This window comes from Epinephelus moara, chromosome 11 (assembly GCF_006386435.1).
Source record: "Epinephelus moara isolate mb chromosome 11, YSFRI_EMoa_1.0, whole genome shotgun sequence".
In the NCBI taxonomy this organism is placed as follows: domain Eukaryota; kingdom Metazoa; phylum Chordata; class Actinopteri; order Perciformes; family Serranidae; genus Epinephelus; species Epinephelus moara.
In genome coordinates, this window is record NC_065516.1 from 17,094,233 (window position 1) to 17,122,205 (window position 27,973).

Genomic DNA, 27,973 nt, shown 5'->3' on the forward strand with positions numbered 1-27,973 from the left:
CAGCAGTTGCCATGGTAGCGTCGCGGTCCTTGACTATGTAATTCAATGGCGTGTTTTTGACAAACCGCATTAAAGGTATGTTTAAACTATTATAATCATTAACACAAATACACCTGTCGGTGCTAGTTGTGTGTGAGTTCATCTCGACGTTTGATGTAAAACAAGTCTGTTGATCGATTTCTCTGTGCTCGTCATTGTTACCCGTTCCAACGGCTAAATCATTTGATAGCAAGCTAGCTAAATAGTAGGATAATTAACGCTGTTTGTTGGAAATACAGTCAATTCCGCGTAGGTATTTTGTTTGAATAGTAATTTAACAAGTACGTCAACGTTACCGAAGTGTTACTACTAGCTGTGTTTACCGCTGAACAACACCAGGTGGCGGTGTTTATTGTTTTTAGTTAGGCTACGTGCACCACTAGTAGCGCACAGTGCATGATCCCTGTGCGTTTTTTGAGACCAGCATTTCTAACCTGTGCAGAGGAAGAGAAAGGAGAGCTGTGGACCAGACTGGACTGGTCTAGCGACACATTTCAACCATGCTGAATGAATTCCCCAGCTTTTAGTCGTTGCTGAAACTGAAGTGGCCAATGCCAACGATTCCCCTGAAGGCGATGGGCTGGTGTGCAGGTGAGCCAACGTGAGAAGAGGCTCTCCGAAGGAACCGCCTCGCACATGGGAACCGTGTCACCAAACCTTATCCGCGATTTAACACTTTGAGGACGGACTCTGGAGCACAGAGACATGTCCAGAGACAACATGACAGATGTACGAGGAGCCCATTCAGCTAAGGAGAATGGACATGTAGCGCCGAGCCCCGCTCAGCCCAGCGCCAACTTTCCCCATCCCTCAGCGGGGAGCATACCCGAAGACACCCCGGTGTCCTCGACCAGCGAGCTGACCCAGACCTGGGTCCACGTTGCTAAAACGTTTATTCTCATTTTCCCCATTTACGCACTGGGTTATTTTGAGTTCAGTTTCAGCTGGCTGTTGATTGGACTTGTTATCTTTTTCTGGTGGAGGAGAAACACTGGAGGGAAGCACAGCCGACTGAGCAGAGCTATTGCATTCTTTGAGCAAGAGGAGAGAAGTATCAAGCAGAGTCTCACCACCTCTGATCTACCACCATGGGTAAGACACAATGTGTAACACAGTAGATGAGACAATGTCCACAGTCGTTTATCCCACTTGAGCTGTTTCTCTGAAGAGCATGTGGTATTTTTGTGAGCAATATTTTTGAGTTTCCAGGAAGGTACAATCAGCTGACAAGAGCAGGAGGAGCAGAGTTGAGCTGTAAAGCTGTGATGAAGCAGCTGTCCCCCTAGCAGTGACATTAGACTGAGTCCCAGTCTAAATACAGCAGGGCACAATGGTAAACCAGACACCACGCTGTAAGGGAAACATGCCCACGGGTTCCCTGTTATTTTGGGATTCACACTGCTATCTCTCTTGCAGTAACTCACTCTATTACTGCAACACTTCATCTATGCAAAACTGTTAGATAACACCAGGGCTGTTGATTTTCCCTTGTCAGGGTTAACAGTTCTCCTGAAACCTCCTCAAAGACCTTCAGCAGTCTGCGACAACAGACTCTAAATATATTAACCGCAGGCAGTGCTTTCCCCTGAAATGAATATCTAATGCTTTGGAGCAGAGCTCATAATGTTTGTCACATAGCCATATGGTCTGTGACTTTTCTCCAGCGCTGCTGCCTTTGAAAGAGAGCTTTAAGACACCATGTTGTGAACTGCTGTCTGGAGGGAGCTGGATTATAGCATCAAAGGGAAACATCTCAAAGTAAATGGCTATTCATTGATTTAATCTCAGACTATCTGCTGACTCCTGCAACATATACACAAGTTACCTCTGCTGTGTATCTTCTGTGGTGGAAACTGGAGTCAAAGTGAGATATATCTATTCAATGAAAACCCTTTTTAGGACCTAGATAGTCTCAGGGCTCCAGTTTGGATATCACTAAGGAAGCGGTCTTGATCGCATTTAATTGACTGCTATTCAAGCACAAAATACTCCTCAAATGAACTGCAAATTCAAGTGAAGTCTCACAAGTCTGAGCTGCTTAACTTCTAAAACTGTGAGTCCAACACTTTTCATGTCAGACTCATCCTGGAGTAACAGCTCAACTGGCTTGTGATGCTTAGTGCAGCCTCATGTTTTGAGAACACTAAAAAGCTTATTCTGCTGACACATGGCTGAGGAGGCATTGAAGCTATTAAGTGGGGGTGGAGGAGCTTGATGGGGTAGAGCAACATCATCCCACTTAGAGGAAAAAAGCATTAATGAATGGCCTCAGCATCCCTGATCGTGAGTCTGTGGTTTATAAGAGAAACTGCAAGTCAATGTAACTCTGATTATACCTGGTGTGGATGTGTATTCCATCACAGGAAATCACATTATACCTTCCAGGGCTTTACAGCAATTGATGAGCATGCCCCAGAGTGACAAGCTGAGCACATATCGCTGCATTTAAACTCCCCTTCCTGTTATCAGGGGTAATTTTCACCAGTTATAGCTCCTAAATCCTGGCCAGTGCCAGTTTCTCCCCACGAGGCAGAAGGGAGTCTTAATAGAGACATGACACTGCTTCCACAAAAGCTTTTCTAGTGGAGTGCCCCCATTCCCAAACTTCTAGTGCTAAAGTGCACTGCTCTTTGTTCCAGTTTATACCCTCAGCTGTATTCATCAAGGGTGAGTCACTGGCCGGCTGGGGTAGCAGCTACTTACACTAAAAGTAATGATGTGGAGCTTAGTTTAGCATCATATGGGGATACATTTCACACACTGTCTCTCTCTTATGATGTTTTCATCTGCTTCATCAGGTATATGGGCAAGCATCACAACAGTTCCATATATAACCGTAGATGCTGTCTGGATTATCCAATCAGAGGACAGCAGACATGAGTTCAAGTAGTGAATGAAACACCTTGAGCAAACGCACACACTGCTGTCTAGGTTTTTTAAGGCATTTTTTTCCCTTTATTAATGCTGTAAAAGGATTCAGAAAATATGAGAACATGACAAATAAATAAATAAGGGAAAAGTGGCACTATTTTACATCAGTCTGACCATAAACAATTCAGTTTATAGGATTTATGGGAATATAAGGGCAAAAATAGAATATTACATATAGAGTATGTCTTCTTTAGTTTATGATCACCTGAAAAAAATAATTGTGTTTTTGTTGCCTTAGAATGAATTGTTTTTATCTACATAGGGAGCAGTTTGTTGGCCACAGTGTCCACCATGTTGTACCGCCATGTTTCTACAGTAGCCCAATAGGGACAAACCAAATACTGGCTCTAGATTTGGCCATTTGTGTTTGCATGTCGTCCACTGCAGTTAGCAGCCCCTCCATGACAAGAGCGTCATAAAAACACTGATTTTTTTTGTTATGCAACTGCTTTTTTAGTGTTTCTACTGCTTTAATTCAACGGGTCCAGTTGTTTTAGATGGGAGGATATAATTTGGCTCCCATTAAAATCCCTCTGAACGTCTGGATCTTAAGTTATAAGAGAAAAAAGGTGAGCATGCATAAGCAGGTGCTGGGCTAGATGCCCCTCTCTAACATGCCAAACAGCATTTAATAGACACTGATTTGGAGTGACAAACTGCTTTATTCAGTGATTTTACTGGTTTAAATTAGCTGGTCTTTTTGTTCTGAAGAGGAAGACACCTCTGAGGATAATTGGACTCCTGGTAAAAACCTTCTGAACTTTTGGATCTTCAGTTATTAGAGAAAAATGGTGAGCACACATTAGCAGGTGCTGGGCTAGCGGCCCATCTCCAACTTGCTGAACGGTGAAGGAGAAACTCTGATTTGTAACTTAAAACTGCTTTATTTAGTGTTTAGTGGTCCATTTGTTTTGGAGAGGACGAGACATCTTAATTGGGCTCCTGGTAAAAACCTCCTGAACAATGAACATTGAAGAAATTCAAATCTGGAGAAGTTTCAGCTGGTTAAAATCTGCAGTCCTTGCTGCTAGATACCACTGAATCCCCCTAATTTCACACACTATTCCTTTAAATCATACATGAAACATTAATAATGTTGTATGTGTGCTAAAATTACACGTCACTCATAGAACATTACCGGCAGTAAATATACAGTCATTTGTATTTAAATTGTGCTTTGCTCCAGTGCATCTGTCACAATACATTTTGTGCAGTGACATTTCCAATTTCCTAACGTCACATGGGTCACCAGCAGTAGCAAAGAAAGACGAGGCCAATATGCTGCTTTTTAAACTCAGCTTGATCTCAGTTTGTTGATGGGTGTGTTGTTTAGAGTCAGATTGTCTGAATTATCGTAGATAAACTCAGTTGCACGTCTGTCAGTGTGATTTATGAGATGCAGGTATAAGTTTGCACTGAGTGTCTGAAATCAGTCGGAGATACTTCATGTCAGATTAATCATAAGGTTTGTCTGTTGTATCTCTGAATGTGGTACTTTTCTACTTTTTCAAGATATACATATAAACCCCCATTAACGATATAATGTCTTATTAACAACAGCTTATATTTCGAGTTTGTTTCCAGGTCCTGATGACTTTCCAGACTCATTGTGCTCATTTTGGGCAGTGTGCACTCAGAGCGAATAACCCTATTAGTTTCAAGCACGCCGTTAATTACACGTTCAAGACATAAACCCCAATTAGTTTTCAGCTTTTTCACCAACACAGCAACAAGCTGAATAATTAAGATGCTCTTACTTTGTGCTGCACAGCTCAGTTTTATCAGCCAGCTCTTAAAATGTGTCCCATCGTGTGTATCATCCATTACTTCACCCACATTTTCTGATTAAGGTCACTGTGTCAGGTGTAATAATGAAGCCTTGCCAACGTCTCTGGCTGAGGATTATATTATTTCCACCTCAATACAAAACTTTAGGCTGAAATTTGTCATATTACATTACCAGAACTTTCTGTTCCCCATCTTACTACTCTTGTCACTGCTTTATTCACACTTTGACATTACCGCTGGATAAGCACTTTTGCTGCCTCCATGAGGAATAGTGCTGTCCCTTGTAGCTGTTGCACTGCATGTCATATCTCACCAGCACTCAAGCCGGAGGCCTCACTTTATCTTACTGTTGAGATTAGGGAATAAGCGCCTTCAATTCAGTGTGATGGAAAGGCTGGGCTGTTTATTTAGTTACTTAATAAGGCGGTGTGTGCATTGCCTCACACCTTTGTGTACCGTATTGACTTCATTCCAGGCATTTCCTTCACCTCATGTTAAATCAATGCTCGATTTACTTTGATTGTTAAGGAAGATTAGTCAAACTGCAGCTCGGTCTCACAGCACAATTGTAGTGTGGAAATATGTGGAGGTCTGGATATGTGAGGGTGGTTGAGGCTTAGAGCAGGATGTCAGTGATAATAGATATTGGTTTTGGATTCATTTTGAAATTCAGCATGATCACAAAAGGGAGACTTCACCCCCCAAATGGTCGTTTGTATCTCAGTTATTCACCCTGTGTTATCTTGAATTTGTGAAAAAAGCGTTTTTTTCCGCATGCCTCCAGTACCAATGATCCAGAGTGTTAATTCTCCTTGTAGCTCAGGGCAAGCAGGAACGGCGCAGCACTGCTAATTCATATGGTCACACCAGTCCTTATTTACCATTAAGCACACACCTCCTCCCTTTTTTCTTATCGGAGTCTTCTGCTCTGTCATATCAATAGAAAAAGAGTCACCTGGCTGAATAATACTGTTCGTCGATGCCTATGTCTTAGCTGTCAAGCGAGCTCTCAGTTGACAACTGCTAGATAACTTATGTGTTTAACATAAGCTAGGTATGTCAGCCAGCAGCTAATACTACCCATCTAGTTGTCAAGCGTAGTAATAGGAGGTACAATACCGAGAGATACAGCAATTATTTACTGGCCACCAAAAAATGTGTAGTTTATAAACTCTCTAAGATTTTGAATAAAAGATTAAATCAGGACATTGTGAACCCGACTACAGGGTGAACAAAGAATCCAGACATTGAGAAAATTCTTGATGAATTGAAGTCATAGAGCGCCGCGTTTAACTATAGCAAAACTAAACCAAAACACCCATTAAAAAACTATCACACTACTCGTGCAGTATAATCCAAGTCTTATCCAGTTGTATGCTCAGTAGTTCCCAAATGAACAACCCTTTCCAACGGGAAATTGAACGGAAAGTGAAACTTATCCATCATCTCTCCAAAGCCATCTCCTTTGACAAAAACAATAATTTTACCTCGCTAAACACGAGAGTTGCTGGTCTACCACTGCCTCCATCAGTTTCTTTGTTAGTGTTATTGTGTGACTTTGGTGAAATTTAATTAACCCTTTAAACAAACCAACAAAGTCACACAATAAACCAAACCAACTGATGGTGTGAAAGTTATTGTCAAAGTTATTGTTTTTGTCAATGCAGTCTGGCTTTGAAGGGAGCATAGATAAGTTTCACTTTCAGTTCAGTTCCCTGTTGTAAAGGGCTGTCTGTTTGGGAGGTACTGAGTATAGGACAGGATAAATGAGACTTGGATTATACTGCATGAGTTTGGTGTAGTTTTGCTGTTGTGTGTGCTTATAGACTGTTTTGAAACTTCTTTTTCATCTTCCTTTTTCCTTCATTTTCTTTCTTTTCTTTTATTATCAAGCGACCACTCTGCCCTCTCTTTAAAGTGTTTATGTAGTGATGATGTGTTCACACTTTTGTATTACTATAGCAATATAGAAGGTTTGTTGAGTCTGAAGTTCTATATTATAATGTGCACAACAATTACAGAAGCAGTTGCTGGCAATGAAAATCTCGAATCTCAGGCTCTATCCAACAGTGCTCATTAAATATGTATTGAAAAAGATAAACCAGTAAAAACAAAATATAAAATCTAAGACATTAAATAGTGTAAGTTAAAATATGTCGCTAAAATTAGGGCCGGAGGATATGGAGAAAATCAAGTCTGACTTGTTTTTTGCCAAATACCTTGATATCAATATTGTACAGATATTGCAGGAAGGCCTTTCATGATAATTATCAACTTATTGAGGTCAGCAAAAATGATCAAGGCCATGTCCATATGCTGCACTATAATACCCTTGTGATTACATACATGTTTATTTACATAAGAATGTCTCCAACATGATGCTAGCAGGATTTTCCATTGTAAACATCGTGACCATTGTGAGACTTGAATACAGCACCTAAGTGCTTTTTTACAGCACCTAAGCAGAAAAAAAGACACATTCTGGGGTCATTTCTGGTCAAATTAAAAGTTCATTGCTCTTTAAAAGGGTGTACTTGCATTATTATGCTTTGATATTATCATGATATCCGTGGCATAACATTAGATGACAATAATATTGTTTATTTCAACTATTTCTGGAACACTATATCATCCAAAAAAGCACTTATCATGATAGGTTTGACTTTAAGTGCTTTCACAAAATAATTACATAATTAGGTTTTTGATAAATATCATCAGTAATGTGGATAAAATGACTAATAGAACATTTAGTACAGTAAATTAAAACAATTAAATCACTTTACTGTATTGCAGCCTTTAAAACCAGGTAGAGACAACACTTACGATGTCCAAAATTTAAACAATATCTAGTCTCATATCACATATATATGCATAATGAGAAGCAATAAAAATATATAGACAGACAGAGGTGTTAAAAGGTGTTTATGTGACAGTGTAATGGTGAAAGTGACAGAATGATGACAGAGTGACAGTGTAATGGTGAAAGTGACAGAATGATGACAGAGTGACAGTGTAATTGTGAAGTTCAAAGTAATGTCCCAAGAGTCCAAAAGTCTTAGGGCCTGAGGCCTGTGAGATATTTGGCATAAAAAATGTTACATCTTCAAACTGGCTTTTCCTGAGTAACATCTTGAAAGCTTTTCAAAGACATTTTTGAAAATTTGGGTTACAAAACGGTACTAAATTTGCTCTAGGAAGTGTATTTGCCCCACATACAGTTATTCGACACTGTTTAAAATGGAAGAGATAAGGGCTCTGCACACTTTCCTCTTTTGCAAACATTTAGAAATATATCAAATTTTTTGTTTTTTGTCAGGCCGAATCTTCACCTCAGTACCTGGTTGTTTAATACAGTTATTTTATTTAAATTGGGGGCTTTTTAAAGGAGCAGTGTGTAAGATTTATGGGGATTTAGTGGCATCTGGTGGTGAGGATTGCCAATTGCAACCAGCTGAAACTTCTCCTGGTTAGGATTCTTTCAGTGTTCACTGCTTAGGATGTTTTTACCAGGAGCCGAATTATCTGCAGAGGTCTCCTCCTCTTCAAAACAAATTGATCAGGTAATTTAAACTGGTAAAAACACTGAATAAATCAGTTTCATGTTACAAATGAATGTTTCTGCTATGGTGTTTGGATCATTGGAGATAGGCGGCTAGCCCAGCACCTGCTAATGTGGCTCATTTTTTTCTAGACATTCAGGAGGTTTTTACCAGGAGCTGATATATCTGCAGAGATCTCTTCCTTTCGAAACCAAACAGTTGATTTAAACTGGTAAAATCACTGACAATAGCACTTTTATTTTAAAAACAACACTAGTGTTTTTCCGACACTGGTTGTTGTTGAGGGGCTGCTAACGCAAAATACCCCTATCTGGAGCCAGTGTTTGGTTTGTCCTATCTAGGCCTCTGTAAAAACATGTTGGTGCAACATGCTGGTCTCCATGGACAGGTACCTGCTTCCTATGGAAATATAAACAGCTCAATCTAAGGTAACGAAAACATGATTCTTATTTTCAGGTGACTAAGAAAATGGCATTGTATTCCCCTAAGTCCTACACACTGTGCCTTTAAACTGAAAATAAAATGAAAAATGAAAACTCGCGCATAAAAATGCAAGTTCTGTTTATAAACACTGTTGTTAAAATGCAAGCATTGCCTTTAAACATGTTGCATTATCAGCCTTATTGAAAAAAACAACATAGACTATAGATGATCAGCTCTCTTTTCTCCACTCCAGGTCCACTTCCCAGATGTAGAGCGAGTGGAGTGGCTGAACAAGGTAAGGAATTGAGCGGCTGTTGCATGAATATGTTCGCCTGAGTGAAGCCCTCCTTTTTGCCTTTTGAGCTGGAGTAAATGGGTTGTCTGTCGCTCTTCTGCTTTCTCCCCTATCCACATGGGGCGCTGAATATTGCCATGCTATCAACGGCAGCACCATTGATTTAACATGCAGCCCTGTTTCTGCAGCGCTGTGAAATGCATGAACCCTTGTGAATCCCCATGGCAACGACCTGGATGTAAATTGTTAAGCACTCATGAGTAAACATTAAAATGATGGAGATGCTGACATTAAAATTTAATATGCTGGTGGCTCTGCTTGATGCGTTTGAGTCTGACAAGATACAACCTAGATAGAAATACATTCTGAATATTTTAAAGTAACTATCATTCACAGTGTGAGAGCCGTACAGTTATGAGGTACAAGACTTTATGTGCACATGCCCTTTAAGATTACTTGATAAATGGAAAAGGGCCTAGTTTGTCCCATCAAGACTCAAAGTTCAGTCCTCTCTTCCTTTATCCCCTCAGACAGTGAAACAGATGTGGCCATACATCTGCCAGTTTGTGGAGAAACTGTTCCATGAGACGATCGAGCCAGCGGTGAAGGAGTCCAATGCCCACCTCAGCACCTTCTGCTTCAGCAAGATCGACATGGGAGACAAAGTGAGCCCCTCTTAGTGTTCCTGCATGCTTCGAAGCCTGATCATGTGTTGTTTCAGCAGTGACAAAACAGACTACTGGCAGCAGGTGCCGTTTGGACAGCTGGTGAGGGTGTGTGGGAGCCTCAGCGTGAACATACGTGCACGTCCCAGACACATGTGCTTATTTCTTAAATAGTTTCCACGTGAGGGTCAGGAGAGGGGTCGACCTTGTGCTCACCACGTGGGGGTTTGGGAGGGGTGGAGGTGTTGGTGTAGTGTTGATAAACTAGAGTGGAGCAGTGGCCATAATGGTTCCCTCTCTTGTTGTTTAGCCCCTAAGGGTCAACGGTGTCAAGGTTTATACAGAAAATGTGGATAAGCGACAGATCATCATGGATCTACAGATCAGGTGAGCCCAACAGATCCCTCTTAAAATCATTATTGTATTATGTTCTTGTATTACTGCTGTATTTTCCTTGATTGTGGTTTAAAGTTTGCACAGTTTCCGCAGACCTTGAAAATTCTGCCAGTACTCCACAGATTTAGCAGTGCACTTAACATTAAAATCAGACTGATGATGGGTAGTTTTTTTAAAGGATAAAAATTGATACAGCAATACCAGAGATATTAACTTATTTAATCCATGCGGTCTTCTTTCATGCCAAATTCTTATGCATACATTACCCACAATGCACTCAACCACTGAGAATTTGGTCTGAGATCCAGGAGTGTAATGCTAGTTGCAGCTAGCTTTTCGCAAGTATATAGTTCTCCCCAACGGCCAGGTCACAGTGCTCGTGTGAGCAGCAAATTTGCATTGCGGAACCTCTTGTATTTTATTTTATTTTTTTCAGCCCTGTGTTAACAGGTTAGAGCAGCCATACTGCCCATGTGAGCAGTGTTACTCAAGTGTGGCGCTGCTGCTGCTCAGATGTTGAACAGCTAGAACATCATACCATATTTCACTACAGTTTTAATATATCTGTCACAGACTTGGAAAAATATAAATATTTATTCTGAATTCAACACTTCCTGTTTCTGTTTCAAAATAAAAGTCCTGTCACAATGTTTCCATTATCGCTATTTATAGTGAAATATTTGCAGGATCATGTTGTAGACAATGCAGTGGCTTGCACAGCTCCATCAATTAGTGGAGTACTGGCTTTTAACTGTGGAAATACAGTACTTATAGCAGCAGGCAGCTCTACAGCAGTGCCGCAGCAGCAACACTGTCTGTGCAAGCCACAGCAGTTCAGCAAGGTAGCGGTCACATAGTGCTCACTCAGGCAGTAGTATTTCCGTAAGAAGCCCTTGCTCTGTCATTTTCCCTTTTAGCTTTATTTTGTTCTTTAGTCAGTTGTTTTCTTTTTCTCTTCCTCTTCATAACCTCAAAATATAACATTGAAAATAAAATTCCTTTAAGAGAAATCTCCTCCTGCTTCCTTTTAACTAGCTAATGTGCTCATTGCAAAACGCTGCCTGAAAAAAATGTAATCATGGGCTCCTCTGTTCTGCATGCTGTAAGTCGTTTCGTCTGATTTGGTGGGGACCTGGGGACAGCCATTAAGAATAAATATAAAGAAATAATCAGTCTTGTTGCAGATGGTCTTGTTTGCTTATGTAAAGTAGGTCATGTGAGGGCATCAGTATTAAATTGAGACTGCTTCATAACCAGTTAAAAACTAATTGCAGCTGCTTTAATCTGAGAGAATTAAAGCATTGGAAATAATCTGCAACAGGAGAGCAACTCATATTGCTTTAATAAAGAAGTCAGTCTAATTATTGCAAATGGGATCTGATTTTAAGCTGCAGACAGTGCAAGTAGTTTTCTGCACAACAGCAGAGCACCGTAAAGTTGGTTACTTTGCTGAGAAGTTATGTAGCCTGTCTCCTGCAGCTTTCTATCCAACAGCTCGTGGCTGCTCCTTCTTGTTATATTGTTCCCTGCAATATTTACAGCAAGCTGAACGCCTTAAATCTGAAACAGCAGTGGTAGGAAATGTTAGGCATTAGCAGTAAATCTAGCTCTGATACCGTGTAAGGAGCATGACCAGTAAACAATGAGGTTATCAGTGAGATGAAATTTAAAATAGTAATACTGAATTTCACGCCGCCATGAAGGCAACCTGAATCCATTGCGGGAATGGCGGACTCCGCCCCTAACAATAAAAAACACAATTAGAGAGGTAATTATTTATGTTAGTACGTTAAATGGGTATTGCTGGGAAAATACAGACCATAGATATGATCAAAACGGAGCTTGATTTCATAAAATCCTTTAAAATCTGGAAAACATCAGGATTTATAATGCTTAATGCAAAATTATGCAATATATTTTATAACATGCATTGATATCTTGATAAGCTGCATTAGCATTTGGCACAATACACAAATAGTAACTTCTGATATGCCACTTCTTTTTTGTTTTTCTTTTTTATGATTATTTATCTGTATGGCTCGTGTGTGTATATGTGTGTGTGGGTGGGAGCGTGTGATCATCTGTAGAATGTTAATGTACCGTTACACCAGCTGCACAGCAAATTTCGTCGTGCAATGTGCTATGACAATAAAGGCATTGCATCCAGTTCTATTAATATGACTCAGAGAGCTCAGTGACTACAGTGATGTCACATCTGGAGGAGAACCCTGTGATGCATGTTTGTGTTTATATTTATACAGCAGGAGTTTTAAAACAATGCCACAATGATGATGCATAAAACATGGAGTCAACATGATGTCTGAATTCAACCATTGCCATGTCTTATCTGACCATGAAAGTCATTTTAGAATTGATAAAACATAAAGGCAGCCTTGCACAGGATGTTTTTATTCATACTCTGTGTTTCTGTCACTCAGCTTTGTTGGTAACACGGAGATTGACGTGGACATCAAACGCTACTACTGCAAAGCTGGCATTAAGAGCATCCAGGTAAGGGACTTCCTTTTTGTCTGATTTGTTTCACATCCTCACAGAGGTGCTTTCCTCTGGCATGAGTCCTGGCCCCAACAATGGTTGTCAGAAAAGGAACATGAAGTGTTGGATATAAAGTGGCACAGTGACTTCGGGTAAAGGTCTGTCTTGTCAACTCCAATTTGAGAGGCTTTTCAGTAGTGGGTGAACAGAGGCTTTGAATTTTGTATCGCATACAAAAATAGGATGCTGAAGGTATTTGGACAGGAGCATTTCTCTTTTCACTAGAACATTATTTTTTCACATTTCTGAGCTGTGGCATCTTCTTAAATGTCTGTATATATTAAGCTTTTAGCAGAAGTGTGTGACTTCATTGTATCCTGGCTTGAAAGCAGAAATTACTCATGTGTACTGTGTGCTCACACTCATGAGGCTGCCATGGAGTGGTGAAGTAAATGATAACTAAGGTAAAATCATCATGTACTGCAGTTGTAAACAGTCAGTATGAACTGCTCCAGAGCACTGGTTTCAGACCCTCTATTTTTAACCTGAGACCCCTTCAAAATACACTCCGGCCACTTTATTAGGTACACCTTGCTAGTACCGGGTGGGACCCCCTTTTGCCTTCAGAACTGCCTTAATTCTTTATGGCATAGATTCAACAAGGTGCTGGAAACATTCCTCAGAGATTCTGGTCCATATTGACATGATAGCATCACACAGTTGCTTTAGATTTGTTGTGCATCTATGATGCGAATCTCCCGTTCCACCACATCCTAAAGGTGCTCTATTGGATTGAGATCTGGTGACTGTGGAGGCCATTGGAGTACAGTGAACTCATTGTCATGTTCAAGAAACCAGTTTGAGATGATTTGAGCTTTGTGACATGGTGCGTTATCCTGCTGGAAGTAGCCATCAGAAGATGGGTACACTGTGGTCATAAAGGGATGGACACGGTCAGCAACAATACTCAGGTAGGCTGTGGTGTTTAAACCATGCTCAGTTGGTACTAAGGGGCCCAAAGTGTGCCAAGAAAATATCCCCCACACCATTACACCACCACCAGCAGCCTGAACTGTTGATACAAGGCAGGATGGATCCATGCTTTCATGTTGTTTACACCAAATTCTGACCCTACCATCTGAATGTTGCAGCAGAAATCCAGACTCATCAGACAGGTGAGCCTGTGTGAATTGTAGCCTCAGTTTCCTGTTGTTAGCTGACAGGAGTGGCACCCGGTGTGGTCTTAAGCTGCTGTAGCCCATCTACTTCAAGGTTCGACGTGTTGTTGGTTCAGAGATGGTCTTCTGCATACCTTGGTGCCATCTGGCACCAACAACCATGCCACGTTCAAAGTCACTTATTTCAATTTCTTCCCCATTCTGATGCTTAGTTTAAACTTCAGCAGGTCGTCTTGACCATGTCGTGGTGCCTAAATGCATTGAGTTGCTGCCTCATGATTGACTGAACAAGCAGTTAAACAGGTGTACCTAATAAAGGCGCTGGTGAGTACATCAGTGCCTACTTGCAACTAGGGGTGCATCGATATGACTTTTTCTGCTCTGAAAGATTTCAGTTCAGAATACCTCCAAACAACTGACACGTTTGTTGTTAGCTCCCTTAGCTATGTGGCCTCCTGGCATGCTGCTGACGCATGACTTAGTATGCGAATGTTTGATCAGACGGAAAACACAGAATGTAATTTAATAGATGAGCCCCATTGTCATAATACCAGATGCAGCTATTTGAGTCAGTGTCGGTTAGATGTCCGGTATCAAAATCTGGTTGAATCATCGCTATTTGCAACTCTGTGCTGCAGTCATCGCATTTATAAATGTTGTGAACAGTTGTTAACAGTTATTTCCTCCTCCGAGATTTTTTAATTCACTATCCAGTATTCTCAAACAAAAAAATGCTCGAGACAGATCTGGAAAAAATAGTTCTGTACTGCAGAAATGTTTTTTTCTTCCTTCCTATTCTATTTATTGTCTTGTCTCATAAAACTGCTCAGGTGGGTCTCACATTGGAGACTGCCTCTCTGCAGAAATATAAAGACAGCCAAACAGCAGATCTGCTTAAGAGAAAGCAAAATAAATACAGAATCATAATACAAAATTAGACAATAAAAATATAATTATTGAATTATTCACACATTACAGTAAAAGACTATAATTATCTCACAGCACTGGGCCCCTCCTTGATTAAATGTATGTAATAAACATAATTTTAAATAAATAAACTTTGAAAAATAATAGATTTCCATAATAATTTGCATCTTCTTCCCTGAGAAAATTCCCCTGCTCTCTGTCGTGCCTGACTACCTCAGTGTGTTTATGTGTGTGTGTGTGTGGGTCTCATTGTTTTTGTATGTCCTTGGCCTTTTTGCTGCAGTGGAACATAGCAGGCAGGGAAAACAATCAGTGTGCCTCCTTGGAGACCGAGTGCTGTTAGGTCTGTCCCTGGGAGACATTTGTTGCTCACTGCCCCCATTATGTAACTCAGGGAGACCTACATACCTCCCCAGCTCATTATCAGCCAATAATACATTAGTCTCTCCATCACTCCTCCTTGAGCTGGTTTTCATTACACAGAGCAGGTGCATTTGACTCCATGGTAACGCTTAGATTATCGATGGCTTTGTGAGGAGTGGGGTTAAGCGCTGCCGGATATTGGCCTATTGTTATTTATTTAATATCAGCTTGTTATGTGGTCCCACTACTATGATGGAGGTCCGTTCCTTACCACATATAACGTACATTGAAACTGCTCTGGGGCTGGAGCCGATCCAAGCTGATACTGTGCAAGAGGTGCGTCCCACGATGGACAGGCTGCCGTACTGTCACAGGGCTGACACATAGAGACATTGCCCATATTCACTTCTACAGCAAATTTAGAGTACCAGTTACTTGGACTGGGGGAGGAAGCTGAAGAACCTGGAGAAAAACGATGCTGACCCAGGCAAACCTAATACGGCAGGGCCCCAGGCGGCCGATGGGTTCGAATCTGGGACCCTCTTTCTGTGAGGCAACAGTGCGAACCTTTGTGACTGATACGTCAGTACTTAGAGACTACAGAAATGATGCATGACTGTGTCATATCCAGAAGTGTGGACTCAGGTCGCATGACCTCGACTCGAGTCAGACTCAAGTCACATATCTGATGACTTTAGACACGACTTGACAATATCAAAAAGCACTTGCAACTTGACTTGGACTTCAACGCCATTGACTCCTTCACTTGGACTTGACATAAAAAATACTTGATACCTTCCCCAAAGCCCAAAAATGAAAAAGGCATGTTATTTAAAAAGCCATGAATCAGTTCATTTCCATACTTTTCCGTACATTAACACTACACACTCTTAGTTCCCCAGATCCACTTTGTTTGAACCAATCCGACAGCATCCAATCAAGCTGAGGTAGAGAACCATGAAGTTACATTACGTTACTGAGCGCCAGTTGGAAAAATCTAAAGATAATTTTGTTCACATACAAAAACTATAGTCAGCAAAAACTAAATTACAACTTTTGTCTTCTTTTGACATTTAAAGTTGCACAAAAACACATAGTCTTGGGTAATATTAACATAATTAGCAAGCTAATGCTCAGATAACGTTATTACTCCTTTATTAATGTGGTATTACGTTTGGTTCATGACTTGTTTGAGACTTGAAGCTAGGGACTTAACTTGGGATTTGACTACCAAGATTTGAGCATTATTTGTAGCTTGGAAAAATATAACTAGTTCCAACCTGAGGTAATAACATTGGGATGTAAAAGGCCTCATAGATAGGGAAATTATTGTTGTTATAATTTTGATTTTTGTGCATATTCTTGCATTTAAATTTAAGTTTGAATTCTTGTTCATACCCCTTAGAAATTCATGGATATAAACTTCATTTGGTTTGCCAGCTGACTCTCTATTTCATTTTCTTAAGAGCTGATTTAATCTCACAGGTGACAAAGTGTAGGATTTGTTTCCCAGTTTTTAGTAACAGCATCCATGGTCACAGAAATAATGTGAAGTCTCAAAATGAATGCAGTGGCATTTACTTCAAAGAGCTGCATGCAAACACTGAAAGAGCTTTATTAGTATTGCTTATGAGAGCCTTATTGGTATTGGGTTCTCTGCTGTAATTGCTTTCTCACCAAGATTTTATTGCTCTCCATCCTGAAAATACAAATATAGCCTCAAAACAAATGAACTGGTGCTAGTATTTAAACACCCTTTGTTCTCCGGTGAGGATTAGAGCAGCTATGTGGGGTCCACATGACACATGTAAAGCACTTCCAATACCATAATCCTTTTAATTGTCATAGTATGTTATGGAGAAGGTGGAGGATGACACGGGGCAGGTGTGAAGTCAGGCTGCGATCCAGTTTCCAACCTGACATGTACGACAGCTAACGGCTCCACCGCAGAGGAATGTCAAGGGCCAGCAGGGTGTGAGCTCCCTATGTGTATGTGTGTCAATATGTCCCTCTTGTGTTTCCATAGATCCACGGCGTGTTGAGAGTGGTGATGGAGCCGTTGCTGGGTGATATGCCTCTCATTGGAGCTCTGTCGGTGTTCTTTCTCAAGAAGCCAGTAAGTCCAGACGCTGATAACATGACACCAGTTAATTCAATTAAAACCTGTTTAATGGGGCAGCAGTGGAAGTTATAATGACAGTGCAGTCTGAATAAATGTAATATGATCAGAGTAGGGGCTGTAAAAATGGGATTTGCGATATTGAAAAACAAAATTAGGTATCTCCTAAATCTTTTCCAGCATCTGATATGATGCAGCAATGCAATATATTAACCATTTATATTATACTGTCATTTTAGACACATCTGATGATTTATTTCTGAGGTTTTTACTGGGGTTGGTCCCATTTCTGTGAATATGACAAAATATCCTGGATATCTTTTATATGCAATTGTAGTTCTTTGTTAACTTTATAGTCTTGGTAAATTTTTATAACATTGCAACTCAAAACAAATCTGTCCTTGGTTTGTTGCTTTGTTATCTGTTTTTCCTTTTTCAGGCAGGAATAATTCATGTAAATTGGCCTTTAAATGTTTATTTCATAAGTCACATCACAGCTGAATCACAGCACAATGTGTTCCTTTCATTTTACAGCCCTGACTCCCAGTTTGTTTTCCCACCCTGGCATTGCTTTCGTCATTGTCTGCGCTCCTGCAGTTTAAACACTCTACATCACTTTACATGATTTGCATTTCACATCGCCCTTTGTTTGCATAAGTAATATTTTCCAGTGCACATCTCATCGATCTTCCTGCCCAACCCCTGTGCAGAGCCACTGCTGCACAGCTTAAAAATGTTTGGCTGATTTATACCAAATGGGAGGACCCAGTGGAATAGCAGAGCTTTAAATAGCTCCAGATGAAGCCAGCCCTACTTTGGCAGATTTCTCTACCCCAGGCACTTAGCTAAAGCTCAAGGTGGAGATACTGTATTACTGTGGGAGGCAGGAGAGAGAAAGCAGCAGCTCCACTCACTAAATTGTGGCGCAGTCCCACATGTGCACACACATACACACGCACTTACAGTACGTGTCTTCTTCCTGCTTCTAGACGATGAACATTACGTTGGTATAGTGCACGAGAGAGAAAATAAATTGCAAAAGTAATTTCCTGCGGGCAAAAAAATGTCGACATTGTGTACCCTGGAATCCAAATAACTCATCTTGTATCTCTCAGCGTGCCATACAAGGCCTGATCTGGAGTGCCAAATGAAATAGAAACATTTCCAGACCATAAGAGGTCTTGGCCACAGCGGGGCTGTGCGATTGCGCTAACGCGACTCAGTGCAGTGTAAATAAAAGGATGCAATACATTCTGTGAGACCTTGAAAGAGAGCCTATGGCTCAGGCTCAGTTAAACAGTTATATTTTAAAGAAGGACTTATGAAGCAGAGTCTAACAGTGAAGGAGTGAAAATGATGATTTTTTTTTACATTATGGACAGACGTATAAATTAATGAATGGTTTTAATGTGTTGATAAATCTTTTTTTTTTTTCCAAGTAGATCACTAAAAGGAATAGTTTGAAAATTGTGAAATAATCACTGAAAAATGTAGACAATCAAAAAAAACCTTATTTTAATCACTGATCATTCTCTTAGAATATGTTACATTTGCAGGTTACAGCTTCCTCAATTTGACAATACCTGCTTGTGTCTTTTTGAGATCATTATAAGTTTTTGGTTTTGTTCTGTAGGTAAGAAAAAAAATAAGCACATTTGTGGGAATAGTTCAAATTTTTTGCAGAGGCAGCTGCCCCAGTTTCAAATGTCAAGTCGGCTTCAACAGTGTGACAAAATGTCAAAATTAAGTGATCGAGGGGACCAAACTATTACTGCAATGACTGTCTTGAGAATAACATAAAAAAACTTTCAGAGCTGGACCAAAACACATAGCTTTTGGGAATATGTGCCCAGAGTTAGATGAGAAGTTTGATGCCACTCTGATATTTGTATGTTAAATATGAAGCTCCAGCCAGGAGACATTTAGCTTAGCTTAGCTTTGCATAAGATTGGAAACACAGGGTCCTGACATACCCTGGAATACCTGAACAACCGTTGACCAATTTTCCAGTCATGAAAACTACATGGAAAACGAGAGAAAGAGTAAAATGTCCTAGAAAATTATTTCAATGTTCTTCAGTTTTACTTAAGCTGAGAGCTACTAGGCTTTCTATCAATGCTTCCTCAACTATTTAACATTACCATCTGAAAGGGCTTCGGTAAGTCATGTTCAGAATTATGTTAACGTTCAAATAATAGTTTATGGAAGAGAATATCAAGAATAGTCTGCCCAAAGTTATGCAGTGGAAACGTTGTGGACACATCCCCAAGTCATGGTTATAGAGATCGTCCAAAATGTTTTTTAAGGCCGATTCCGATACCGATTATTAGAAATGAAGAAGACTGATAACAGATATTTGGAACCAATGTAAAGCTTTGTTTCAATGTGTCTAAGCATCCTATGTTCAATTAAATGGTGCAAAAGAGAACTTTTCAACATTATCTTTGATGTCATTGATCTTCCACTGTCTTTGCATGTAGCCGGCCTTCCCTGGTGTCGGAATGTGTAACACTCCCACAGGCCTACGGCACTCGTAGACTTTTTCTTTGGTGCATCCAGAGAGAGACAGACTGGATTGAATTTTTTTTTTATCATGAAGGCCAGTGTTACTGTATAAATCTGTGGTATATCAGTGAAGTGTATGAACTACACTGTAGACTGAAGTCTCTAATAAAGGATGATTTATGCTGCAATCACATGAAATCATAGAAAAGGTAGACGGTACACTTGATATCGTATTAGTGGACTAGAACAGGACGGTAAAACTAGGAGAGGCCAGTATAGAATACCAGCAACATTCAAAGTCAAAATATTTTACATCACTGTACATCTGCAAATGTGTTTGCATTATTCATCAGTTGGGCGTACTTTATAAGCATGTATGAGATGATTTCATAGATCATTTATAGCCATAGAGTGCACCTCTTTTAAATCAGACTTCTGCAGAAAAGAACATATTAGCATATGCTGCAATCCCTGTCTGTCATACCAGTGAGATCATCAATGAAAATGTCCCAGAAAGTCCTGGAAAATGATCTCTAGATAAGTGTGGGAACCTTGCAGGGCGAGGCAGCTTGTCTGGCTCTGTCCAAAAACTTATTATCTCCAGGAAGCTGTTTTTCCACTTTGGATTTTGTATGGATTAAACAAATGAGACACTCAGACTTAATTAGTGAGCTTCAGAGGTGCTGGTAGGATTTAGTTACTTTTAGACAGAGCCAGGTTGGTGCTTATTCTTGTATTCCTGTTTTCAGTCTTCGTGCTATACTAAGCTAAGGGGCCGTACACATGCCGCATCTTCAACCGCCTGGAAATGGCAAGGTGCCACTCTTGTGTCTTTTTCTGTGCCAGCTAAGGAACCTCAACAAGCACCATATCATAGCCTACTTTCCTGAAATCCTGAGTGCAGAGCTTCTCCAGGCACTGTCTGTGTGTAGGCCTGTTGTCCATGGGACAGATGTAAAGCTCTGTGTAGCCCTGTTCTAACATGATCATCTTCTTGTTCATATTTATCACAGACTGATATTTATGGATAAAGGAACAAATAACTGTAGCTTGTAATTGGTTGGTCTTCATCACATTACATTCAGTGCGTGCTGCTGCATTCTAAAAGTTGAACTTTGTTTATCTCAGGGCACAACCGCTGCTCCCTGAAAAATAGGCAATCAGGAACGTGTGCGCGCCACTCTGGCGTTTAAGTGCGTCTGCCATGCGTCTACATTGAAAACAATGAATTTGAGGGCACAAAAACGCAGCATGGGTACAGTCCCTAACTGCTGTCTGGCTGTAGCTTCATGTTGAACATAGAGACACAAGAGGGGTATCGATTACTATCCAACTGTCGGCAAGAAAGCAAGCAAGTGCCTTTCCCAAATGTCAAAACTTTTCCTTTAAAGTGTCTAATTTTGTCTTTAAAGAAGTCTGAAACCCAAGTGTATGAAATCATTGGTGATATCAAACAGAGAAATGCAGGAAACCCACAAAACTGAGAAGCTTGAATCTGAAAAAGACATATTATTTCTGAATTGATTGCTTGCCACTAGGTTTATAGTTGGAATATAGTGCTGTTTATTCAGCACCTCCCCGTCACCCAAATATAGTCTTTTGACTGCACCATGGAAGTGATTTGCAGGCACGGGTGTGTCCCTCTACATCACCTTCCCACAACACTCAGACATCTCCACCACATCATTCACAGCCCCGCAGTGCTCTCCTCTCCCCTGTGCTGTCAGTGCATCTGCTGCAGTGTAAGCACCGTCGGCTGAAAAGTAGGGTGGGAAAGCCTCATTAAGAAAGCTGCTTCAGCTCGGAGGCAGGAACAGATCAAAGCTCAGCGAGAGGCAGGATCTGCCTGAATTTCAGGTCTCAGCTGATGCCGTCCACACTCTCTTTGATTTAGTTTCTTCCACTGTCTCTTGCCATATCCAATTTGACATATGTCCGGTGTTGCCCACAAAGTGAACGGAAATTAGTTGGTTTTGACTCTAGAATACTTGTTACCTTCAAACATAGAAACATATATAGTCCATGATCTTATTATACCTTGAAAACTAATGAGACCCCAGAGGCTTGCTGCTGCTTTTATAAATATTTTAGTAGGCAGGTGTTTTTGTAGTCATTTCCATACAAGGATCTGCTGGCCTGTTGACACACAAACTATAGTTAATTGTGGACAGTGCATCCATTTATACACTTTGAAGGTAAAGCAAACTAAAAAGGCAAAAAAAAAACCTCCAATGAACTTAAAGGACCTGCATGTGACATTCAGAGCATTGAAACAGCAGCAATCCCCTATTTACTGTGTAAAGATATAGTGAAATAATGGAGTCCTAAGCGTAGAATGAAGTCACTCTCCCTCTGTGTGTGATGTAATCCAAGCTCTTCTGTTCAGTGATGTGTTAGCTGGTCCGGCTGTGTGTGCATGTTAGCAAAGATGCTCTAGATACAGCACAAATTAGATGTTTGTGCCTTACGTAGCAGCTTGTTTTAATCTGCTGGCTTAATATCTCAACCCTGTACAGGTTCATGTTAGTTAAATCAGGAGAGACTCGTTCTGAGCGAAAAGAATACTTATTTACTTGAGAAATGTGAAGAGTCTTTGGCGATTAGACCCCATCTTGATGTCATCTATTCCAGGAGGGTGATAAAGACGTAGGAGATTAGGGAACCCCCCTATGGAGTCTAGACGCTGGTGGTGATAATGGTGGTGATGAGATGAGATGAAGAGGGAGCTGAGGATCTGGATGTGAAGAGGAGTGGGCTTTGATGAGCTGGACCTGGGTTCTGGATAAGGTGACTGGAGGTGAATGGGATGGAGGAGGGTGCGACGATTCTGCCTAAAATGACAGCTGACAGGAGCAGAGAGGAAAACACATTTAAAGTTTGGCAGTAGCAACATGAATAGCTGAAGGAAATCGTGGTCAACTGATTGGAGGAAGCAGTGGGAGTGGGATCGAGAGAGAATTGTGAATGAATATAGCATAGATTAGATTAGATTAGATTAGTTTATTTGTCCTGTTAGGAAAATTTTCTTCACACTTCCATACATCTTGAGTGCCAACCCGACATACTGTATATACATACCCCACAGATACAGCATGGATTTGCCACACACACATGGATTCTCAACACATAACATACAGTATAACACAAACACATTTACACATTTACACGTAAGCATAAAGAAAGTCTTCCTGATTGTACTTACACTGAGCTTCATTTGTTGCCAGAGCTCACGATAGTGTGTTGCTGAGACAGAGACAGGTCTCGAACAAAGTTGATTTTAGTGTCAGGATGTTTGGAAGACATGTGGCTTGTGAAAAGCGGGTCCAGTATTTACTTCAGTGACGATTGGGCGAAAAAATCCTTCATAATCTGTGTTTATGTTCACTTCTCCCATTGGAGTGAATAGACTCAGGACCTGCTGCTAGTCTGCTAAAGCGCTGGGTCAATGGCGAAACCCACCTGACACAGATACACAAAACGACTCTTAAGTGCGATGTCGTAATTTCTGAACCGTCTCTGATGTGTGTATTTCCCACTGGCTAGCTAATTGCTTCCGCTCAGTATTGTGCTCATGCAGCAGTTAAAGCTGATAACGCCATCCAGACCCATAGTGATGGAACGGCGTCGGCGAGGAATCATAACTCCTACCCTCTGGTTCCCCCTCACATTAACACTGTTAGCTCTGTCAGCACTTTTGCTGTTGCTAACACCATTTTGCGCCGTTAGCACCATTAGCTTCTAGCTGCTGGCTCAGCCACCTCCATTCAAGATTCAGAATCATAGATATGCTCTGAATGTTGCATACAGTCCCTTTAAGTATACAAGGCCAGAGATCTTTCATAATTAATGTTGCTACAGTATAGTAGTTGAAGTAGTGCTTTGTTGTAAGAATTGATCAAAACTGCAGCAAATTATCTGCAGAACTTTTGATTTATTTTATTTTGCTGGGACTTGTGTAGGACTCTTTGTATCTGCTGTTATTAATCAGCAGAGTTTGTTGGCCAGAAAGTAGGATGCCAAGTGGTAAGTGTAGCACAGGGCCAGGAAACAATAAAGTTAAGTGTTCGGATCAATTTAAAGTCATTCACACTTCCAACACTTGCAGCCCTGCTCAACTCTATGTTTTTTTTCCTTTTTAGCTTTTGGACATAAACTGGACTGGACTCACAAATATACTTGACATTCCTGGACTCAAGTAAGTAACCTCAAACCTGCTTGTCTTGCTGATCAAGAAATAGTCTTTGTAAGAGAAAATTAAATGAACGTTGAGAGTTAGAACTAGTTTTAGAACAAGTAGGTTTTAGTGTTTGGTTTCAGGAAACTGGCCATATGCCCACTTTCTCTCATGCCATTAATCACTCATACACTACAGCACTGTTTAACTGTGACTGTGTAAAAAAGGGTCAGCAGTGAAAATCTTTAGAGTCCCAATCAAAAAGTTTCAAAGAACAATAATAGGCACAGATATGACAAAGGCCCGACCACCCCACCCCACAGACTTTGTGGTAGTTTGCATCTCATTGTAGTAGTTATGCATCTTTTCGATTGTTTTGTGTCTCTTGTTAGTCATTTTGTGTCTCTTTAAGGTAATTTAGTGTCTCTTTGGTGCAATTTTTTGTCTTTTTTTATTGTTTTGGTGTCCTTTTGCAGTACCTTTGCAGATCCTTGTGGTTATTTTGTGTGTCTTTGTGGTCATTTTGTGTCTCTTTGTGGTTGTTTTGTGTCTCTTTGTGGTCATTTTGTGTGTCTTTGTGGTTGTTTTGTGTCTCCTTGTGTTTATTTTGAGTCTCTTTGTGGTTGTTTTGGGTCTCCTTGTGGTCTTTTGTGTCTCTTTGTGGTCATTTCATGTCTCTGTGGTTGTTTTTGGTCTCCTTGTGGTTTTTTTGAGTCTCTTTGTGGTTGTTTTTCCCAGTCGTGTAGTTATTTTGTGTCTTTTTGCATATCCTTTACATCTCTTTATGGTCTTTTTGTCTCTATGTGGTTGTTTTGGGTGTCTTTGTGGTTATTTGATTGACACTTTGGGCCCCTGGGCCTGTTCATAGGCACTTTCAATAAGTCATCCATCATTCCGATACTGAAAATACATACTGCAGGGGCTACTTTCACTGGACTTTATAGTGTATTTTTACTAGATGCTGTCCTGTCTAGTATGAAGATAAATTCCGTCAAATGTACAGACAGTATTTTCTGCTAATGTGTTTTTTTCCCTGCTAGATGCCTGTGGAGTCCTTGTTACTGTTGTGATTAAGAGCTCGATCAGACTGGGCTGATGATGTTAAATTTGTCACTCAAGTATGATGCATTTCTTTAAATATGTGTGACATGCGGTATGTTCACATGCACATGTTCCTGTGAATAACCAGATTAGGATAAGAGTTTTATGATCTTACTTGGTTAAAACCGGTCACATCAGGAAGTGTGTTGTTTGTAGCCTGTTTCCTCATTCTTGCTCAGTTTCTCTTGTTTATATTAAGTGTCTTCTCCCCTCCGGTAGTTGTGTGGGCTGAGCAGAGAGTAAATGAGAGTCGATTAAGAGATGCTAGCAGCCCAACACAATTACTCGCTGCTGTCTTGAGTGGTTCTTACATTATTTACACCCCGAATAAAGTGACACATGCATGACTGAATGCCCCATGTGATTTTCTGGGATTACAGCTGCTTGTTATATACCCTGCTGATGTGGAGAGACATGCTGGCACAGGCGGCGCTCAGTGGCTGGTCCCCGTCAAGTCTCCTGTTGAGTCCTCCCTCTGTGGGGGTGAAATGGATCCATGTCGCCTGTGCAATGTAATATATATGTGGGCACATGTGCATGTGTGTGGGAGTGTGTTGGCCGTGGAGGAAGGGGGAGCACGTGCAGAAAAAGAGGAGTAAGCTTCTGTGGGAGAGGCCCAGATGGTGAAATCTTAGCTGCAGTGACAGTGTTCCTTCAATGCAGCAGGAGACAGACAGACAGCATCAGCTGCCTACGTGAAGGCTCTCCCACTGTGTTTCTGTTAAACCCTGTTATTATTATTATGCAACAAATGTCTCACTTGTTTACATGTTGTGATGTGTCATCGCTGCTGAGCTGGTTATAGAATCAGGATCAAAACAAGATTAAGAGACTGCAGCCAGCAGCACAACTGGCTCTGTAAGGCTGATCTCAGGCACAGTGCTTAGAGCAAAATGCCAGCGCTAACATGGCAACATGCCATAGACTGTATATTAAGATGGACGACGCGTCTCCGCTTCCTGCCACTGTACAAAAATGAAGCCAAAATATCCCAAATATGGATGCTGCCATCTTGCACTGGTTGCAAGAGTGTGTCTGGGCCAGGCCGTCAGAATAGCAGCTTAGCCTTTCACCCAATTTCGCCTAGTGGCCACTTGCAGTATTGCAGTGGGAAAAAAAACCTGCGGCCCAAAAAGCATTTTCCCAATAGACCATGAAGAGACTGTAAAACAGTTGACAGGACACCTTGAAATACAAACAAGATCAATTCTGTCTCTTTCTGTTCTTAATTTTTGGTTGTTAGATATTTGTAAAACTTAACTTGAGCCAAGAAAAGTGATTTAAAAATCTGTGATGTCATCACAATGTTAAGTCTATGAGCTGAGCAGGAACTTGCAGGCGGGGTCAGTGGGAGAAACACTACTGTGCATAATGATTGGGCTGCGTACATACCTGACAGCTGGAAATGTTTTTGCCGTTTTTTAATTTGGCCCATAGACTGTGAAAAAAATGGTCGTAGCTACTGTGAATTACTACTGGGGATTGACTGGCTTTTGGAGCCAGCCTCAAGTGGCCGTTCAAAGAACTGCAGTTTTTGGGATGTCCGTGTTGATTTCATTTTTCAGCTCCGGTGGTTGCTGCCTGGTTTTGCGTATGTCCCATCCACTAACATCGAGGGGGCGGGGTTTATGACCTTTGCTGCAGCCAGCCACCAGGGGTCAATGGAGATGTTTTGTCTTCACTTTTGGGGAGCGGTCATGTCGTCCATGTTTAAAACAGTAATTGGTTAATCATTTTTAGCATGCTAGCCATCTTAGGTTAGTGTGTTAGCATGCTAACATTTAATAATTGTCCCGTAAAGTACAGTTGAGGCTGACGGGAATGTTATTAGCTTTGCAGTTATTTGGTCATCAACCAAGGTAATTTGACCTGATGATGGGGCTGGATGAAAAGTGCATCACCAGATGTATTACAGTTCATCATCAGTGTACCAAATTTAGCGGCAATCTGTCCAATAGTTGTTGAGCTATTTTACTCAAAACCACAAATGCCACCTTATGGTGACACTACAGCAATAGTCAGGGGATCACAAAGTCATTAAAATTCATCCTCTAGAAACCATGAATGTCTGCCAATTCATCCAGTAGTTGAGATATTTCAGTCTGAATCAAAGTGGTCTACTGACAGACCTACATTACCATCTCTAGTGCCGTATTGCTAGCATGTCTGAAAACATTATTGCCTGTCAAAGGATGATATAAATGTTTCTTTGACATGGCTCACAAGAGAGTAAAACACAGAACCATAGCTCTACATACTGTATATTACAAGGTATGCGTGTGTGTGTCTGCAGTCAGCACTCTTGTCCTCAAATGAATGAATAAATGGTACCACTTTTGTTTCCTTGTGTGCACACACACACAAATCAGTTGCGTGGGGTGTTCCAGTGTTTATGCCAGGGGAGCAGCAAAAATGCAGCAATAAGCGCTGATGCAGCAGGAATCCCTCTACACCCTCAGCTCTCAGCTGGAGAAAAGCACCGTCTCTGATTAGTCCTCCACCAGAGAATCATGTCTCTAATCGGCTCACAGAGAAGAGCTGCAGCCTGCCGCTTCAGTGGAAGATACGCTGAGGATTGATCAAATGAATGTTTCTCCTGACTCAAGACACAAACCGAGCCAGCCTAATTTAGTTTATTTCATTGGAGGTTTTGTCAAAGCAGATGGTGTCTGTGCTGCTTCAGTGCCGTTTCACAGTATCAAAGGAAATTTTTAAAGGAATTTTAACTGGTTTTGCAGGACAATCCTGAGAAAGCCTCCATAATTGTCACTTGTCTATAGAAATGACCCTCACCTATCCAAGTTCATGGCTTACCCATCACAATAAAGTTGCCTTTATGACAGGAAAAAATTGCAAGGTTAAAATTAACTGTGGGCATTTCTAAAACATAAGTTATAAATCCCCTGTTGGATTCACAGCTTTGACTGTATTATCTTCAAACAACGCCTACAAGAAATTCGAGCAAACTCAGAACAACTTTGAAATGTCAAATAGCTGCTGGCTAGTTATAAAT

The 27,973-nt window shown here is 40.8% G+C and overlaps 1 protein-coding gene across 4 annotated transcripts in view; it reads left to right on the forward strand.

The window, feature by feature from the left end:
- The first annotated feature begins 57 nt into the window (after positions 1 to 57).
- Positions 58 to 27,973, forward strand: part of esyt2b (extended synaptotagmin-like protein 2b) — a 54,373-nt gene continuing 26,457 nt past the window's right edge. For 2 of the 4 annotated variants that reach the window (XM_050056434.1, XM_050056436.1), the window contains exons 1-7: positions 319 to 1,131; positions 8,995 to 9,036; positions 9,567 to 9,701; positions 10,012 to 10,088; positions 12,536 to 12,608; positions 17,088 to 17,177; positions 23,825 to 23,880. In XM_050056434.1, the coding sequence (XP_049912391.1) occupies positions 745 to 1,131; positions 8,995 to 9,036; positions 9,567 to 9,701; positions 10,012 to 10,088; positions 12,536 to 12,608; positions 17,088 to 17,177; positions 23,825 to 23,880 (860 nt within the window). In that variant the 5' untranslated portion in view covers positions 319 to 744. Of the gene's footprint in view, positions 76 to 318; positions 1,132 to 8,994; positions 9,037 to 9,566; positions 9,702 to 10,011; positions 10,089 to 12,535; positions 12,609 to 17,087; positions 17,178 to 23,824; positions 23,881 to 27,973 lie in introns of those variants that run through there. The other 2 variants (XM_050056435.1, XM_050056437.1) reach the window with 2 other exon arrangements.